A 19,381-nucleotide genomic window follows, 5' to 3' on the forward strand; every position below is an offset into this window, starting at 1 on the left:
GTATATGTCATCGGTTTAAAAAAAAAATTCAGAGGAAACTGAAGTGCTGTGCTCTAAGCGAAAGGGATAAGCACATCGCGCGTGGGACCCTCAACGACGCTGTCACCAGTGACATGACAGCTGCTGGTCGTAGATTCATTAAAAAGTTAAAACCCTTTTTATATGGCTAAGGTTTCTCCACGTGTCCACTACTCACTCGTCAACAACCAGATAGCCCATCCTCTCACAGGATAGAGAGTGAGATACAGAAGAGAAGGGAAGAATTTTCCTAACCTTCGAAGCTTCGAGAGACTCACTCAGATAGAGAGAGAGAGAGAGAGAGAGAGATAAGAGATATGGCGAGAAACGAAAATAGTTTGAAGGGTTTCGCTTCTGGTTGGAGCATGTCAGCAAAACCATGTGACTCGTGCAAATCTGGGTCAGCTCTACTCTTCTGCCGAGCCGACTCAGCCTTCCTCTGCATCGGTTGCGACTCAAAGATCCACGGCGCGAACAAACTCGCCTCTCGTCACGAGCGAGTCTGGCTGTGTGAGGTATGCGAACAAGCCCCAGCCAGCGTCACGTGCAAGGCTGACGCGGCTGCGCTCTGCTTCACCTGCGACCGAGACATCCACACAGCGAATCCACTCGCGCGTCGACACGAACGATTCCCAGTCGTTCCGTTCTACGAACCAGCAGCTTCTGCAATCAAATCTAACGCCGTTAACCTTCTTGTCCCTGATGATATCCTCAAAGACGAAGATGACTACCGTAACGATGATCTTGATGATAACGACGCCGTTACTTGCCATGAAGAAGCTGAAGCTGCTTCTTGGTTACTTCCAAACCCTAATCCTAAGCTTATGGACAATCCAGATCTGAAATCTGGAGATTACTTCTTCTCTGATGTTGAACCTTATCTTGAACTCGATTATGGATCATCGATGAATGCGAGGTTTCAAAACCAGAACAGTGCGGGAACTGATAGTGTAGTTCCAGTGCAGACCGAACTACATCCGCGTCCCTTCGTCAACTCTTCATTAGAGAACTGCATGGACATGGATTTCAGCAGATCCAAGGCTTCTTACAGCTACACCAATCGATCCATCAGCCAGAGCGTAAAAAATCCAGATCTATAAGAAAAAAATTTTAAATATTTATTTTTTTAAAAAAAGTTTCAAATTACGATCTTATATGTAGCCTCATAGTTTGTTATTTTTTTCAGATCGAAGACCTAATTTTCGTTTTTAATTGTTCGATTTTTCAGGTTTCGTCTTCGTCTCTTGATGTAGGAGTTGTACCAGATGGGAACAGTAACTCTATGACCGATATATCGAATCCATTTGTAAGGAACATGAAGAATGCAATGGATCTTACAACAACAGGTGAAGCAACAGCGAATCAAGCTTCACAGTTATCTGGTTTGGATCGAGAAGCTAGGGTTTTGAGATACAGAGAGAAGAGGAAGAACAGAAAGTTCGAGAAGACGATCCGTTACGCTTCGAGGAAAGCTTACGCTGAGACGCGACCAAGAATTAAAGGAAGGTTCGCTAAACGAACAGAAATCGAAGTAGAGGTTGATCGAATCTACTCTTCTGCGGCTGCTTTGATGGCCGACACGGTTGGATACGGTATCGTTCCTTCATTTTGATAGAAGGCCGCTCTTTGTAATATTAATTTTAAAAAAAATCTCTTTTTTTTTTTTTTTTTAAGCCCTTTTGTTTTTTTTGCTTTGTTGTGTTTTCTTGTTTGTTGATGACTTAATGATAACTCAGCAAATTATTGTATGGTGATGTTCGATCGGTGAAATATTAACCGTCTATTTGCAGTCAAATCTCAGCTTGAAGTTTTTAAGTTTCTTAATTATTATTATTTTTTTGGGTGGGGGGAACAATTTTTCTTTTTAATAAGCTATTGTATCAGTTTCTCAAGCGCTATTGGCTCTTCACATAATCTGATTTTCTTATGTATTTTTTTTAATAAATTATGTTATTTTTTTGGATCAGTTAGTTGCAGATCACTTAGTACTAATTGAATGATTGCACCATTAAAAAAAAATATATTGTACTCCATTGCCATCTTACTTTTCTTGATTGATCAAAGTTTGTGATTGGCTGGGATACAATGTTTTAATAATCGAACCAATAGCTATTTTTTTTTTTTAAGTTGTATTAAAATTATTAGTCAAATTGATTCTATTACAAAATCTAGTGGAACAAGGTCGTCTCATTGGTTTGATCCAGTTTTTTGAAGTATCGTCATCCTTTCTTTTCTTATTTTCTTCTTCTTCGGCACTTTTAATTATTAAAAAAAAAAAATGACACTATTTTGTCTTCACCTTCTTCATCACTACCAATTTTTTTTTTTTTTTGGGGGGGGGGGGGGGGGGGGGCTATTGATTGCACGGAGAGGAAATTAACAGGTATGCGATTATTGATGATAATTAAATAAATAAAAACGAGCATAGAAGAATAAAGAGGATTCGTTCCTATTGCCGGATTATTCACCAACACTGACTTTGTCACTGTGCTTGTCTGTGAGCGGTGCCAAGCAACCACGAGTTCAGCCATTTGTGTTTGCAGAGTATCTCTATAATATTACTTTCCAAAAACTTTACGAATTCAGACCTAACCAAATTCTTGTGAGAGGAACCAAAAAAAAAAAGTTGGGAGTCTCTTGAAATGTGTTTTAACTAGTCTGGAAAGAAATGTGTTTAACTAGTCTGGAAATTCTCACGTGGGCTTCTTTACACATGTCTCCAAAGTGTCAAAAAGAGGAAGAAAAACTCCACGAGCCATTTACCATCTAAAGTTCAGCCTTTTTGATTTCGTAGGTGATGATGTCATGTCAACGTGTAAAATTAAATAAAAAGGAAAAGAAAATGCAGAGCTTCACGTAATTGGACAACGAATATCTGACACTTGGCAAATTGAAGTTTGTATCGAAAATACACTTAAAAATACTTTTTTTTTTATATATCAAAATACCCCTCAAATGCTTATTCTCAAGTGTATTTATTGAATTTTAACAAAGGCCCTTAATATATATATATATATGGTAGCGTTCAATGGCCAACATTTTGGCAAACACATTTTTCAAAACATGGGTTAGAGGTCTTGGAATGGGCTGATTTTTGGTGAGGATGATCTCTACGGTGAGGAGATCATCAACACCAAAAATCAGTCCATTCCAAACTTCTAACCCCATCAAAAATGATTTACAAAAAATGGACGGTTCACGATTTTTCAACTTGTAAACTGGGGCTAGAAGTTTTGGAATGAGTTGATTTTTGGTGAAGATGATCTCCTCACCGTAGAGATCATCCTCACCAAAAATCAGCTCATTCCAAGACCTCTAACTCATGTTTTGAAAAGTGTTGCCAAAGGTTGGCCATTGACGGGACCCATATATATATATATATATATATATATATATATGGGTGGCCCGTTCGCCACCCTTAGTTTTACACACACTTTAACAAACGCGTTTTGTCTTAACATGGGTTAGAAGTTTGGAATGAGCTGATTTTTGGTGAGGATGATCTCTACGGTGAGGAGATCATCATCACCAAAAATCAGCTAATTCCAAAACTTCTAACCCCATCAAAAATGATTTACAAAAAATGGACGGTCACGATTTTTCAACGTGTAAACTGGGGCTAAACATTTCGGAATGGGCTGATTTTTGGGGAAATGATCTTCTAATCATAGAGATCATCCTCACCAAAAATCAGCTCATTCCAAAACTTCTAACCCATGTTGGACAAAAAACGTTTGCCAAAGTGTTGGCAAAACTTAGGGTGCGAACATTTCCCTATATATATATGAGGAGCGTCCGGATACTTAAAAAGAATCAAACATTTGTCAATATAAAGATTAGAAGTTTTGAAATGGTCTGACTTTTAGTGAGGATGATGGTGAGTCATCCTTGCAATCTGAAACTTTTAATCTTAATTAACAAATGAAGAATAAAAAATCAGTAAATTCTAAAACTTCTAATCCTAATTTACAAGTGAAGAATCGTAGATCATCTATTATTTTTAAATCACTTTTAACAAGGTTAGAAGTTAGTCGGGATAGGAATTTTGTTATATGTGTGTTAAATTTTGAAAATTTTCTCTAGTAATTAAATAAGCAAACAAAAAACTTCTAATTTTCTTGTTGATTTACTGAGTTTCTGAGTCCACTCAGGCAAGTTTTCAAACAGATTTGACTCTTGTTTTATAACAAGGCTAACTTTCCTGTTTTGGATTTGAATTTTGTTCAATTTTATTTCGCGGAGTTTAGGATATTACTGCCGACCATAGTGGTCCAAGACGTTGATTGAAATAAATGATTGATCTTCATGATGTGCTTTTGACTCACTTTTCTTTTTAAATTATGAGAATTAAACACACGTCTCTAGAATTTGAAAATTTAAGGTTTCCTCACTTGACTATTGAACTTTAACTAATTATAAATCAGAGACGACACTTAAACATAATATAGGACTCCATGCACGTCCGTAGCCACTCCCAACGTAGTATGTCTTCTTTAACAACTCTTTGCATTATTTTCTATACTTAAAGTTCACTACCACCCACCCTACTTAAATGTTTTTTATTTTATTTTAATGACAGGCGTGTCTGATCTTACATCCTACCAGGGGATCAGAAGTGCCAAGGCGTATGGGTCCCTCCCCAGGCACGTGCAACACCTGCACAAAACACACATTGGGAAAGTGAGCTCCTCAGGGTTATCCTACTTAAATTAATGTTGGTGTTTCAATTTATATCCTATACAGCAATTCTTCAAATAAACATCTTTATATATGAATTCCTCAAATAATATAAGAATTTAGTTAAGTAATATTTTAATTCATCTAGTAAACACATACACTTTCTATTTGTCTTTGCAAAATTTTATTATTTATACTGTTTTGGAATTAAACAACAACAAAAGATACTATATTATATGTAAAAGAGTCCTGATAATATGACTCATCAAATGGCATCCTCAATCGACTCTCTAACATGGACAAGTTCGGGAACCGTAGATCTGTATGGCTTGGGATACACGATTCCCTCGATATGCAATTTTTTGTGGGGAAGTGCAATCATGTATACCAATGTTAATAGATCTACGATTTCCGAACTTGTCACGTCAAAGAGTAGATTAAGCATGCCACCTGACGAGTCATATTATCACAACTCTATGTAAAAGAAGAGGGGGGGGGGTGTTTAAAAGAGGAGCCGTATTTTTTTCCTTCAAAATATTCTTTCTATAACAATCACACATAGTAATATTGTAATATGCCCTAAATTTATTCTCTATTCATACTTACATATATAAATTAATCCTTGAAAAATTATCAACCATTATTTATCATCTATACCTAAGTTATTAACAAACGAGTAATGTTTTTTCATTATCTCTTTTCTTTCTCCTCTCTTTAATTAATTGGTTCTTTTTTCAAAGAGGTCTTGATGAAGATTTTATAGAACAAAATAAGAGTCTTTGCTATTTGTTTATCTAGCATTGAAATAATAGTTCAATTAACTCTTAGAAAAAGTTCATATTATGCATTTAAAATATAATAATTAAATTATTTTATTGATATGCATCAAAGTACCCCAAGTGTTGCTAGATTGTAGGAGTCTTGTGGGCTTCGATTTTTCGCTTAAGCCTAGGACGGAGCCAGGATTTTCTTGTCATGGGGGGCAAACTATGGTTAGTTGTATAATTGAAGAACTTGAAGATAATGATTTTAGGGAGAACTTCATAAATTTTTGGTTAGAAGTTGAAGAAAATGATATTTAGGTTATTTCCAATTAGTATATGATGAGGCCTGGTCAAGAGGCAATGTCATCAACAAAAAATTAAAGAGGGGGGATTGGAGAGAGGTGAGGGTGTGGTGCCAAATAGGGAGAGATGTGACGGAGTGGGGACAAATGAGACATATAATTAGTTGAAAATATAGGAGTGTCTCAAACTTTTGTAGGAGCAATTGCCCCCACCAGCTCTTTACTATCTCCGTCCCAGGCGTAAGCTCATGTTTAAAAGATTTTATTCATAAGTCGAGTCAGCTAAATAGTTCATTAATTAGCATGTAAGCGAAATTGGAAATATATATATATATATATATAATATTTCTAAAGTGAGATGCCACAACACTCAAGGCTAATTGTGGTTATTTCTGAAGTGAGATACAAAAACAATGAAGCTTAAGTTGACTGGAGATATGTGGGCAATGCTCTTCAAGAGTTTGATTGATTTGGTTAGCTTACTTTGAGTGTTGAACTCAAGTTATACTCGAACTATTCTCGTATCACAGTTTTGTGGCTCTCCATCTTATTGGTTTAATTTAATACAAATTTTCGAATAAATATTCTAAATGGTATCGTAAAGAATATGTTTTATGTTCCCAAAGAAAAGTAGAAAGGGAGAGAGGGTAGAGAACCAAAGAACTTCTGAATTTTTGGAGGATTTTAATATATAAAAATAAATTATTTAATCTTTTGTGAATTTACCATATTAATTTTTAACCTATAACACACCAATCTTTTCAAATCAAATTTTCCATTTAGGAACTATAATCATTTTGTTTTAGGATCACATCCTAACTTTTTCTTCTATCAAAAATTCCTACTTTCTAAATATCGATATGAATAATGATTTTCTGATGCCTCCCTCTGACATAGGACTGTCAACAGATGCTTATCGGTTCGGATACAGTAATATCCGAATCCGATATTTTTATATGATATTCGAATTCGAATTCGACGGATGTTCTAAAACTCTATCCAAATTCGAGTTTCGATTATCTTATTGGATATCAGATAATATCCGATTAGAATTCGAATAATTTATATATAAAAAAACATAATTTTTCTTTATCCAACTGATTTTTCATTATTAAATTTTTTTATTATATATTATATTATTTATATAAAAATTTAATCAAATAAAATAATATATTTATATATTATTTCGAATCGGATATTATTGGATTCGAAATGTTAATATCCGAATACGTATCCGATAAGGATTTGAATATATAAAATTATCCGAATTCAAATTCGATATTTGAAATTTTTGGATAATATTCGATTTTTTGAATTCGAATTTGAATCGGATTCGAATTTTCGACTATCCATTGACACCCCCACTCTTACATACACTCCCATGCGCCACTTGACTTGGCATGTGCTAGAATCATAGATCTTTTTCATCGAAATGCACAATTACACATATTTACGAGAATAAGTAATTACGTGTCTCGAGAAAAAGATCTGTTGTTGCCACTTCAAAGATTCTATTGGGGCATATGTTAAAGGGGGCGTAAAAAAATCACAACTCTATTGATATTCAGGGAGAGAAGAAGCTCTCCCTCTTTTCTTTTGGGACTCTTTAGAGGAGGACTCCAAAAGATAAAAAATGTATTTTATCTCTTTAATCTTACTTAAAGAGTGATATATAATTTTATTAATTGTATATTTTAAGTAAAAGTTGGTGTGGCAATAAAATCTTACTCGTAACTCAATTTTCTTACTGGATTAGTCTTAAATTTTCTCAATAATAGTATTAATTGTAGGGATGTCATATGTTAATTTCTTTATAGACGAGGGAGGTTACTAAAACAAACCCAGAAATTAATAATGATTTTGTAGATAGGGTAGTATCGGATAGGATAGGAGCACGTGAAATATCAACCTTTTCGGTAGCGTCTCTTAGTTGGTGGGCCCACTTTTTGGAGATAATGTTGGGTGCTGCCTCAACTCCTTCACGTGCGCCACGTGCCCACGTTCCCACGTCATCGTTTATTGCTTACAGTGACTTCCACACACATGAGGGTCCCATACTCCCATATTTCTGCTCAAGAATTTGCAAATTTTCTTCACTAGTGTCCCATAATTCCCAGTCTTCCACGCAGACTGCAGACCCATTCCTGTACGGTCTATTAAGGCACGTGTCGTTCATTTAGGAGAGAGAGAGAGGCATTAAAATAATTAAAAGGGTATCTGTATCTCAGGGCACACGTTATGGTGCAGCAAAAACACGTTGGAAATGGGATTTTCTACCGAAAATGCCCTTAAAAAAAGGGATAATTATCAAAAAAAATACAAAAAAAAAATATATATTTATGAAAACAAATTGAATTTTTAAGAAATTTTTAAAAAGATACAAAACCGGTCTTTAAAAGACCGGTTTTTCTCTCTCCAAAATTTCTCAATACACTCTCTTGCCTCTAATATTTAAAAAAAAAAAATGAAAAACCGATCTTAAAAGACCGGTTTTTCTCTCTCCTCATTAATCTCTCACCATTTCTCTCTCTTCATTATTTTAAAAAAACAAACTATTTTTTTTTTAAGTTTTTCTCTCTCTTCATTTATTTCTCACTCTTTTCTCTCTCCTAAAATAAAAAACGAATTTATTTTTTAAAATTTTTTCTCTCTCTTCATTCATTTATTTCACCCATTTCTCTCTCCTAGTATTTTAAAAAAAAACGATTTTTTTTAATTTTCTCTCTCTTTACTTATCTCTTTTTTAAAATATTAAAAAAAATTTGTTTTTTTTAAATAACATAGGTGAGAGAAAAGAGTGAGAGAAATGAATGAAGAGGAGAAAAAAAATTTTAAAAAAAATTCGTTTTTTTTTTTAAATAATAGGAGAGAAAGGGGTGAGAGAAATGAATGAAGAGAGAGAAAATTTTTTTAAAAAAAATTCGATTTTTTTTTTAAATAATAGGAGAGAGGAAGGGTGAGAGAAATGAATGAATAAAGAGAAAATTTAAAAAAAAATCGTTTTTTTTTTTAATAATAGGAGAGAAAAATGGTGAAATAATGAATGAAGAGAGAGGAAAATTTTAAAAAATAAATATCGTTTTTTTTTTAAGGAGAGAGAAAAGAGTGAGAAATAAATGAAGAAAGAAAAACTTTAAAAAAAAAATAGTTTGTTTTTTAAAAATTGAGAGAGAGAAATGGTGAGAGATTAATGAGGAGAGAGAAAAACCGGTCTTTTAAAGACCAGTTTTTTCATTTTTTTTTTTTAAAATATTAGAGGAGAGAGAGTGTATTGAGAAATTTTGAGGAGAGAGAAAACCGGTCTTTTAAAGACCGGTTTTTCAATTTTTTTTTTTTTAATATTAGAGGAGAGAGAGTGTATTGAGAAATTTTGAGGAGAGAGAAAACCGGTCTTTAAAATATCGTTTTGTATCTTTTTAAATATTTTAAAAATTCGATTTGTTTCATAAATACTTTATTTTTTGTATTTTTTTGATAATTATCCCTTAAAAAATACATTTTTATTAAAAAAAATACTCACAGATGCTTATTTTCAAGTTGTATTTATTGCACTTTAACGCACACGTTAATAAAATTCAATAAATTTAAAATACCACGTGTCTTGTAACAGAGAGGGTTTCTTCAAAGTTTGAAGCAGGGCTGTTCGCTTCAAAGTCTGACTCTTAACACACTAACTTTTATAAATATCATTCAATATGTAAAGAGAAAATAATTGGCTGAATCTTCATTTTCTTACATTGAATATGATGAAATTATGATTAAAGTACAGTGTTCATTTTAATTTTCAAAACATACTTTTAGAGCAAATTCTTCACTTTAATAATCTACAAATTCGTTGATAAAATATCAATGATTTCATTGGTAATTTATCAACGAATTCATTGATGATAAAAGTGACGAATTCAATGGAAAAAACATATTTTAAGAATTAAATTGAGCAGTGTATCAAAAAGGGAATTTAGACACAAATTGTACACATTTTAGGATAAATCCTAAAAGAATTTCAAAAGAATTGGTGTGCCAATAAAAATATCTCTTAATTAATCTGATTCTTGCCTAGGACGATCTGGGACTGGGACAAATCCAACTTTATTGGATTGGAACCTTTGGTTGGATCTCAATAATGAGATCCAAATCCAGTTCAATGACAATCGGATTAGGCTTGAATCTGGTCAAATCTGATTTAATATAAAAAATATATATAATTAAATTTGAGAAATACTATTAACACTAACTTTTACTCTATTCTATATGTTTAGTTTCAAAAAGATTGGCGCTTTGTAAGTAAAGGTTAGTGCATCCATAGAATCTCTCGTAAATTTTACTATTTAAATAAGGGTTGGTGTCCATTGACTCTAAGAATGACTCATGAAAAAGACACATGACCGCAACCCTTTAAACACGAACTCCAATGCTTGAGATTTATGAGTATCTTGATAACACAAATCTCGGAGAAACTTATCCTGAGGATACATCTCAACCACTGAGATTTTGCATTTAAAGGGTTGGGATCATATGATTTTTTTCATGAGTCATTCTTAGGAGTCAATGAATCCTAACCCTTTAAATAAAACATCTAATATGATTTACTTACTTTCAAACATTTTGTTCTATTCATCGAGAACTAATTTGATAGGCTATCAAATGGATCCTTATTGGAAACCCACGATCGAGACCCAACGTTAACAGATAAAAATTTGGGCATAGTTCTATATTTGGGCTTGTTAAATGATTGCAAGCCCATGAATATTTACTACTAAGACTTATAATCTTGGGACCATGGTGTTGTCATTGAAACCCTTGAGGTATTATTTTTATGCCTTTATAAAACATCATTTTTCTGCAAATTCTATATCACTTAGGAGTTAGATTATCCAGACAAAAATACCCCTACATTGATATGCATGGTGAAGGATCGTTGAGTAGTCAAGCAGGTAGTGCAGTTGAAATTGAAGAGTGCACAAAACCGTTGATGCTTTTAACTTATATCTCGAGGAAAAACATGTATGATTCCATGCACACCTCCATGTTAGTTCTGTGTACGTAGTGTCTTGTGCAATCACTTTAACATTTTCCTTTATTTTTTAATATATACCATAGTTTACCTGTGAAATAAGGGTAAAAAAGGAAATATAATAAAATTAGAAGGGATGAAGAAAAAATACAATAAAATGAGACCCACAAATTGTAGTTGATTGGATCTTTATCTCAGACAAAACTATAGTGAATGAGACGTTTATCCCTCATAGTTGTGTTCTATTGTATAGATATGAGTTTCGTTCGATCAAGGTTAAGGTTCGTGAAGTCAACCAAACAACTTTCCCCTCCCAACAAGAAGCACTATATGGATTCAATGAACTTCAATCCCTTGAAAACAGACAACCTCTACTATTTCAACAAAACAAGAGCCATCTCTATATCCAAGACAACTGGGCGAGATGGTTGACTTCTCTAAGATGAGATGACTTGGGCAAGTCAATTGCTTGTATAAGTTGGGGCCGAGATGAGAAATCTATGGCTCTATGCGCACTGCCACGTCAATACAGCGTTAAACGCAGTATCAAATAAACTCTGTTCAGCATTTTTGTTAAAACTATGCTAATATGATCGGAAGTCAATGTCCCTTATTATTGATGAAAAGATTGAATTTTTTTTCCCTTATTATAAGGAAAACTGATGAAGAAGAGGTAGGGAAATGCAATTCGCGGCATTTGATTGCAATATTTAATGAAATTAATCTTTTAGGAAAAATTATCTTAAGAGAAAATATTCTTCCACACCTCCTTCATAAATGATTTTTTCCTCAAATAATAAAAAATCCTAATATTTGTTTCTCAAGCTTAGCTCGCTCCCAAAACAAGACCATTTCTCAAGGACTTAATTTTTCAAGAAGATATTTTTTTCAGCAATCACACAGATTCGATTCTTTGAAGAAAAAAAAATTAACAGCGAATTTGTGTTAAAATAGTCAGATAAACATGAGCTTAAAATGACAACCTAGAATATTCAGTCCTTCTATAATAATTTGAAGAGTCGCGTTGGGGTGACACAAAGGTACACATGGGTGACAATGACGTGGTCGCGCGCACATGATTGTAGATGCTTTTCTGCAAGATACGAGTAAAAAGTATCTACGGTTATGTCCGCACCATCACGTCATTTGTGTCACCCCTGTGTCCCCGTTTTTGTCACTCCAGCATTAGTGTAATTTGAATCCACACATCCAGGGAACATGGTTTAGAATTTTTTTTTTAAAATAATTTGCTATACGTCTAGATGGCACTGGATCATTTTTTGGGTGCCCCATGAATTGTCACATTGGCTCAAATGACACCTCGAAAATAAGGATTTTCTTTTTTTTTTTATGACGGGATTTTCAAACCCATAGGCCTGACTAGCAAGGGCAAGGCAACTGACCTCTTAAAGCACTATATGTCACCCAAATCCCCTAGGTACATCCAATACCCCACTCACCACACATACCAAGTAAGCATGGATAAATCTTTGTGAGTGATCAACGAGGGGGCTTGAACTCAAGAGCTATCCTCTTTTAAGGTCAAACGCTTGAAAAATGGAGGATCACTAAACTACTAGATTTAAAATGTGTTAACATGTGGAAAAAAAAAAAAAAGAACTTTTTTTAATTAAATTTTTAAAATTTTGGTCTTTACATCTCTGTGGCATTCTAAACCAAATGCTCCCCAGGATATTCTTCTTATAATAATTGCAACAGATTTATCTATTCCACATTGCATTGTCCACAAAAACCATATTTTATAACAAAAAAAAAAACATAATCTTCACACTTGGGCACCACAAAACAAAGATCTCTCTTACGTATACGTAGCAAATTTTCTTCCTCGATGATTTACTTGGGGGTCTTGCATCTTTTGAAACTCCATTTCACCAAAAACCCCATAGTATGCATTGCTTTCATCTTCATCATGACCACTTTGATCAACATCACCATCTTCATCATCATCCGTAGATACTTGATCAAGAGCCATTAAATCTTCCCCATACTTCACACTTTTAATTCTCATCTGAATACCCTTTCCTTTGGGGTCATACCCTTTAAGAATGTTAACCACCTCCTTCATATTAGGCCTCTTATCAGGCTCACTCTGGACACATAGAGCAGCGACATTTATCGCTTGTTTCAATTGCTTTTCGTCAAAATTTCCTCGAAGTTTTGGATCCACAAGTTCCTTAAATTTCCCTTTAACTATGAGGGGTTCAGCCCATTCTGTAATTGTCCTCTTCACTCCTCCAGGAAGTTTTTCTATCGGTTTTCTTCCTGTTACAAGCTCTAATAAAAGTATTCCATAACTATACACATCGCAACTCTCCGAGACCTTACCCCACATAGCGTACTCAGGTGCAAGGTACCCCAATGTGCCCTTGACACGCGTCGTCATGTGGCTAACACCATCTGGGATTAACTTGGCAAACCCGAAATCGGCTACTAATGGTTCAAAATTTGAGTCTAGGAGGACATTACTTGCTTTTATGTCTCTGTGAATTATATGGGGTGTCACCTCATGGTGCAAGTACCTATAGACATCACCACATTTGATAAGTTAGTTTGAAATTTTACTTATAATAGAGAAATACAAAATGCAAATGTAGCTTTCATAGACCGAAAACTAAGAGAAAGTTGATTGACATCGTTTGGGCATGTTCAATGAAAGCCAATTACATAATCGATTAGAAAGGATATGCAAACTAAGTTTCTAAAAGATCAAGATGATGAAGAACCAAAACAATGGAAGAACAAAATTTGATAGGCCAACCCTAAATATTTGGGGTTGGGCTTTAATTTGACGATGACGATGGTGATGCATTATAATGAGGTGTGCATTGATATATATCATCTTCATTATTAATAAGTTTTAGTGCAAGTAGAAAAGCCTAGCTGAACCTTACAATATGCCTTCTGCGGAACCAATTGCGACATTCATTCTCTTTCTCCAATCAAGTTGCACTTCACTGGCGAATTGTCCATGGAGATGAGATAGCAAGCTGAGATTAGGCATGTAATCATAGACTATAAGCCTTTGGTCGGCTCCAGCACAGTATCCCCGTAGACCAAGTAGATTCTTGTGCCGAACCCTTCCTAGGACTTCTACTTCTACAGCAAACTCCATCTCCGCTTTTGAATTCATGGATTTCAACTTCTTCACAGCAATCTAGATAATTAAAAAAGAAAAAATACGAGCACACGAAATTAATAAAAGACAAGATTTTTTTTTTTTGGTCATAATCTAGTGTTATTCCATCTTGAGGATAAAATCAAGCTCACATCGGTCTAAAAGAGTTTATAGTCCATTTTTTGGAGATCAAATGAGGCTTTAAAAAAACTATACACAATCAACTGACCCCAAATATTTGAGACAGGGCTTTGATTAGGAGTCTCAATGAGCCAATCAAGCTAAAATCATGACCTAGCCAGGTCCACAATGGATTGTTTTTGGGCAAGAAAAATAATCCTAAAAAATCATTTATGAATGAGATATGGTATCGCATGTATCCACGGGATTTGGGCAAGATATGGTGTTCTAAGAGGTCAATTGCCTCACCCCCCTAGTCAGGTCTACTGGTCCAGACACCTCGTCATAATAATAATAATAATTAACAAATAAAAAAGATAAAATGATAATCATTGCACTAACAGTATGATAAGGGTATTTTAATCTTACCTAATGTGTTTCAATCTCTAAATTAGTTTCAAAACTTTAGTTATATATTTTTTATATTATAAAGATAAAACTATATAAAAGTTTGAGTTTTGATTGGGCTTTGAAGTTCAAATAGGTTGGACCCAAATACAGTAGGCCGGATTTGAACACGAGGGTTTCTTATTGAAGCCAGACTGGCCCTGATGGTTTAATAAATAAACGGTTCAGGCTTGGGCTTAATTTGAAGCCCTTGTTAAAATCAACCCATTTAATTATAGGCCCAAACAAGGTGAATGCATTGACACCCTAGCTGTATAACTCACCTAATAATTTTGGCTATTATGTCTATATAAACCACACCTCTAAATCCTACCATATGCGAGAGAGAAAAAATGGCATAATCATCATTACATCATAAATTTAATCACCGATGGATGATGATCGAATGGTGATGTAACAACCGGCACTATGTGAAAATTAAAAATTTTGACAAGAAAATTCAACGGGCCAAAGCCCACAAATTTTAGAAAGTAAATTTTGACGGCCTATGGCTGTTGACATTTTTTATGATCCCCAATTCGACAACTTAGAGCCATAAAATTTCTCTCATCCTCTATTAATTTAATAGTTTCGGTCCGTTGAAAAAAAAAATTTTGACAATGAAAATTTTGATACCTTGGTCCATCAAATATAGGTTTTTTTCATGTTGTGTGGATATCAATCAGGCTCCACAAAAAAAATAAAAATAAAAATAAAAAATTACCTGAAGACCATCATTAGTCTTTCCCCAATACACACTTCCAAAACCTCCTTCTCCAAGCTTGTTATCTTCACTAAACCCACTGGTGGCTGCATGCAATTCCTTGTAAGTGAATATTCTCCATGTTGTGTTTCCCACACTTGGTGTGAACCTACAATAAAAACACACATCAAAGCTTTTTAACCCTCCAAGATTCCAACCAAACATAGAGAAACATATCTATAACTCTCTAAGATTCCTAGCTAAATTTAGAGACATATAAGATATCTTCTAAATTTAGAGGTGTATGTATATATCTATGATTCTATGATTAGTTAGTTAAAACACATACCCTCCTTCATCAACTTTCTCTTGACCACAGCAACTGAGAGCAGAACCCATAGTTGTCCTATGGGATTCCTCCAAAATCTAGGTGAGATTTAAGAGGAGGTCTCTCTTTTTAAGTTTTAAATCGAGTCAAGGACATTTTAGTCAGTTCACTTTCATCGTTGCCAGCCGTCGTTAGCCGGCTTAAATTTAACAACATTCAACTCAACGGTTATAACTAGATGAGTGTAAGCGTCATCCCTAGGGACTATCGTACAACACAGATTATAAACCTTGAGATTCGATTTACTAAAGACGTCATCCTTGAACCGGATGGGGTCCATATTGGTTTGATTTAACTTAGATCCCTTGACTCCTGTCTTCATCGAAGGACCAACAATAAATCACACTTTGAGAAAATAACTACTAGTCAAAAGGCTAAAATACCCTTCCAGTTAAGCTTGCCCATGTTTAGGAGGATAAAGAATTATCAAAAGACTAAAATACCTTCGCAATTAAAATCCAGTAAAACAATCAAAATTAGTATGGGACGTCAGATTTAAGGTGTAAGATTGAAAGTCTTGAGTTTTTTGCTTTAGAAAATCTGTTATCATCTTCAATCTCTCATTTTGATAAATACTAAAATCCTAGAGAAAATCGATCATAATCCATTCATTCTTTTCATTAATCACACAATATAGAAGAGGTAACAAAGGTAATCTCAAAATCATGATCATGGTTGTAAATCTCAAGTTTTTGCATCTTTTTTGAAAAAAAAAATTTATTTTTCACCTGAAATTTTAATTTAAGATTTGAAAGTTCATTACCCATTCATTTTTTAGAACATTTTAAAATTATTTATTAAATATGATACATCCATGAAATTGTAACCTGCAAATGACATTAACTAAAAAAAAAAGTTGGAGAAGAAAATTTTGTTATGAAAAACACTCTCCTTACTAAGTTAGTAAGGAAATTTTCTAATCCCATCATCTTGTGGCATCCAAAAACATGATTTGATGCCACATGGTTGCACATATATAACAAAATTATATGAACTTTGAAAATAAAATTTCCAAAAAAAAAAACTTATTTTTCACCATAGATTTTAATTTTAAATTTGAAAAGTTGGTAGCATCTATTTTCAACACCATTGATCAGTCCAAAAAGATCAATCTTTTAGTTAAGTTTTTTTTTAATCAAAGTTTTTCCATGAAATCTAGAGTGTTGTGGATTTGGAATGCCAATGTGGTGATTCACGTGGGCCCAATAACCTTTGGTAAGATTTGAAATCTTAGCATACACTATCATCTTTGTGTTTTAATTGTATTTCTATTCAAACAGAAACTTGGGGCGTGTTTGGATACCAGGAGCAGAACTACTGTTCCAAAGAGCAGGAGCTGGAGTACTCTGTGGAGGAGTTGGAAAAGTAATTCTGTGCAGAAAGGGTGTTTGGTAATCAATTCTGTGAAGTACTGGCAGAAGTACTTTTATGCTGGAAGTTTGTTTGGGAACCATACTGACTTCTCATAACTTCTAGAAAAAAGATCAGAATACCTTTATATTATACTAGTTACCGTTTTTTATTTTTTAGTATCATAATATGCCTTCAAACTATACTGTTTTTGACATTTTAACTATAAATATTAATATAATATAATATAATAAATATTAATATAATATAATATAATATAATATAATATTTTAAATATTAATATAATGTGTTTAAAACGGGGGTATTTTCGTAGAAAATTAATAAAACGGGGTATTTCGGTAAAGTTAGGGGTATTTCGTAGAAAATTAATAAAGTTAGGGGTATTTTGATAAAATGAGCTGTTAGAATATTACTCCCTGCAAGATGCGAAATTGAGAAGTAGGTTTTAGCGACTTTTTCATAAAGAGCAATTTTTTGTTCTTGCGCGAAGTAATTCTTCGAAAGAGTTGTTTATCTAAACTATCCAAACGACTTCTAACTCCCCGCAAGAGTCAGAAGTAGCCAAGAAGTCTTATCCAAACGTCATCTTAGTTTATACTAAAAAAATTAATCTTGTGGTTGTCTGGCATAGGATGGTTGTATGCCAACTAACTTAGTTGAAAGGGCAACCCACAATATAGTCAAATTATTTTGTTTTTATATGGGTTAAAAGTTTTGGAATAAGCTAATTTTTGGTGAAGATGATTTACAAGTTATAATTACCCTAGTTGAAAAGGATCATTATTTCATTTTATGTTTCAGATTCTTTTAGATGCACTAGGTGATGTTTCAATTATTCAATTTCTTTTAGATGTTCTTATTTACGATAATTGACATTTTTTCAATGAGGGTATTTCAATAAATTTAAAAGGCATTGATTCACGGATAAATTTAGTATGAGATATTTCAAAGTGTGGGGGTATTGAAGTCTTTTGACAAGTATTTATTCGCATAAACGTTATCTTTTGTTGGTCCCTCATTTATGACAACGGTTAAGGGATCTTTGTCATCAACTTGAAAATGTGGGGGTGTATCTCTAATATTCATCAAAATGTAGGGGGCATGTCAAAATCACTCTTTTGCTTTATAAGAAGAAATAAAATATTATTTTGAGAAATTTTAAGTTTTTATAGTTTGAGCAGATTTATGGTGCCCACGGCTGCATTGATCTCAATGCAGTTACCAATCTTGGCTGTTGAAATCATCTAAGTCTTTCCGGGTCCCACTGAATGAGCAGAAATGTGGATATGTTGTAGTGAGTGAGTGGTGGGTATACTAAGGATATGCTGCATCTGAGTTCACCTGATATCTGCCTATTTTTTCTATTGTTGCTTGATATTCGGGCGTCTAATATAATGCCACATGGACAAATGAGAAACGTTGAGGACGCAAGATGGGTCACATTTGTCCACTTTGAAAAATCTAAGGGAATCTTTAGGAAAGCCAAGTAACAAAATGACAGTCTCATAAGCATACAATTGTTTTCCGGTCTAATTCAGTGTAACATCCATTGGCTTTTGCTATTAAAACAAGAGTCGTGATAATATGCCGCCCCCTCTGACACAAGTCCAATCATAGAACCGTAGATCAATTATCTCGAGATACACAAAAAAAAAGGATTTATGATTATGCATATCTAGAGGCAAATGATCTACAGTTCTAGGATGAGGGCTTAAGAGGAGCATGTGTCGGAAGGGGCGTCAAAAAAATTATTACACTTAAAACAAATAATTCTAAGGTTGGAGGATTACAAACTCAGCTCACTCTGTGCTGCCAAGTGGCAGCTTGTAGGATAGCATTGTTTTGGATTCAATCCAGTTTAATCCCAAAAAACTCAATCCCATCTGATACGATATGCATTATTTTGGATCTAAATACATTCTAGTCCAAAACATTCAATATATTTTCCTATTGATTCGAGCCGATTTGATTTGATTTAATAAAGTATATATTCTCGGTTGATCAGATCTATTGAGGGCGTAAGCTACTAAAGGACACGTACCGCACATCTAACAACGCAAAAGATTGATTGAACACATGTTGCAACATCATCACCCTTAGGCTTCATGCTTAAGTGAATTTTAGTTATTGGAGCATGTGGAATCATTAGAGCAAATGCACATGGAGTTTGTTACAACATCATGAAAGCATCATCAATTAGATTTCTTTATGGCTATCAAGGTGTTGAATAATAAGTGGATAGCCCCTTGGTGTTTTCTTCACTTGGTTTTGGACGTTCAAAACCTCGTGTCTAGCAACTTAAACGAAGTGAAGTTCTTTTATGTCTTTAGGAAAGTCAACAAAGTGGCTGACTTTCTTGTTTCTTCTCTTTTATTTTTGGGTTGTTTGCAACTTTTCTCCTCCCATCGTTTCTCTGCTTTCCCAAGATCAAAGTGGCATAC

At 34.0% G+C, this 19,381-nt stretch overlaps 2 protein-coding genes across 2 annotated transcripts; one reads left to right on the top strand and one right to left on the bottom strand.

The window, feature by feature from the left end:
* The first annotated feature begins 276 nt into the window (after positions 1 to 276).
* LOC147397447 (zinc finger protein CONSTANS-LIKE 3-like) lies at positions 277 to 1,813 on the top strand. Its single transcript, XM_086449132.1, has 2 exons — positions 277 to 1,097; positions 1,247 to 1,813. Exons 1-2 carry the CDS (start codon positions 336 to 338, stop codon positions 1,628 to 1,630), a joined length of 1,146 nt encoding a protein of 381 aa, XP_086305258.1. The 5' UTR covers positions 277 to 335; the 3' UTR covers positions 1,631 to 1,813.
* Positions 1,814 to 12,488: 10,675 nt separating this feature from the next.
* On the bottom strand, positions 12,489 to 15,623 carry LOC147397448 (PTI1-like tyrosine-protein kinase At3g15890). The gene is made up of 4 exons (XM_086450990.1): positions 15,531 to 15,623; positions 15,203 to 15,350; positions 13,688 to 13,950; positions 12,489 to 13,315 (listed from the first exon to the last, which is right to left on the bottom strand). The coding sequence occupies exons 1-4, from the start codon at positions 15,578 to 15,580 to the stop codon at positions 12,595 to 12,597; spliced, it is 1,182 nt and encodes a 393-aa protein (XP_086307116.1). The 5' UTR covers positions 15,581 to 15,623; the 3' UTR covers positions 12,489 to 12,594.
* Between the last annotated feature and the right edge of the window lie 3,758 nt (positions 15,624 to 19,381).

This window comes from Akebia trifoliata, chromosome 8 (assembly GCF_017979445.1).
Source record: "Akebia trifoliata isolate Shusen 1 chromosome 8, ASM1797944v1, whole genome shotgun sequence".
Taxonomy (NCBI): Eukaryota; Viridiplantae; Streptophyta; class Magnoliopsida; order Ranunculales; family Lardizabalaceae; genus Akebia; species Akebia trifoliata.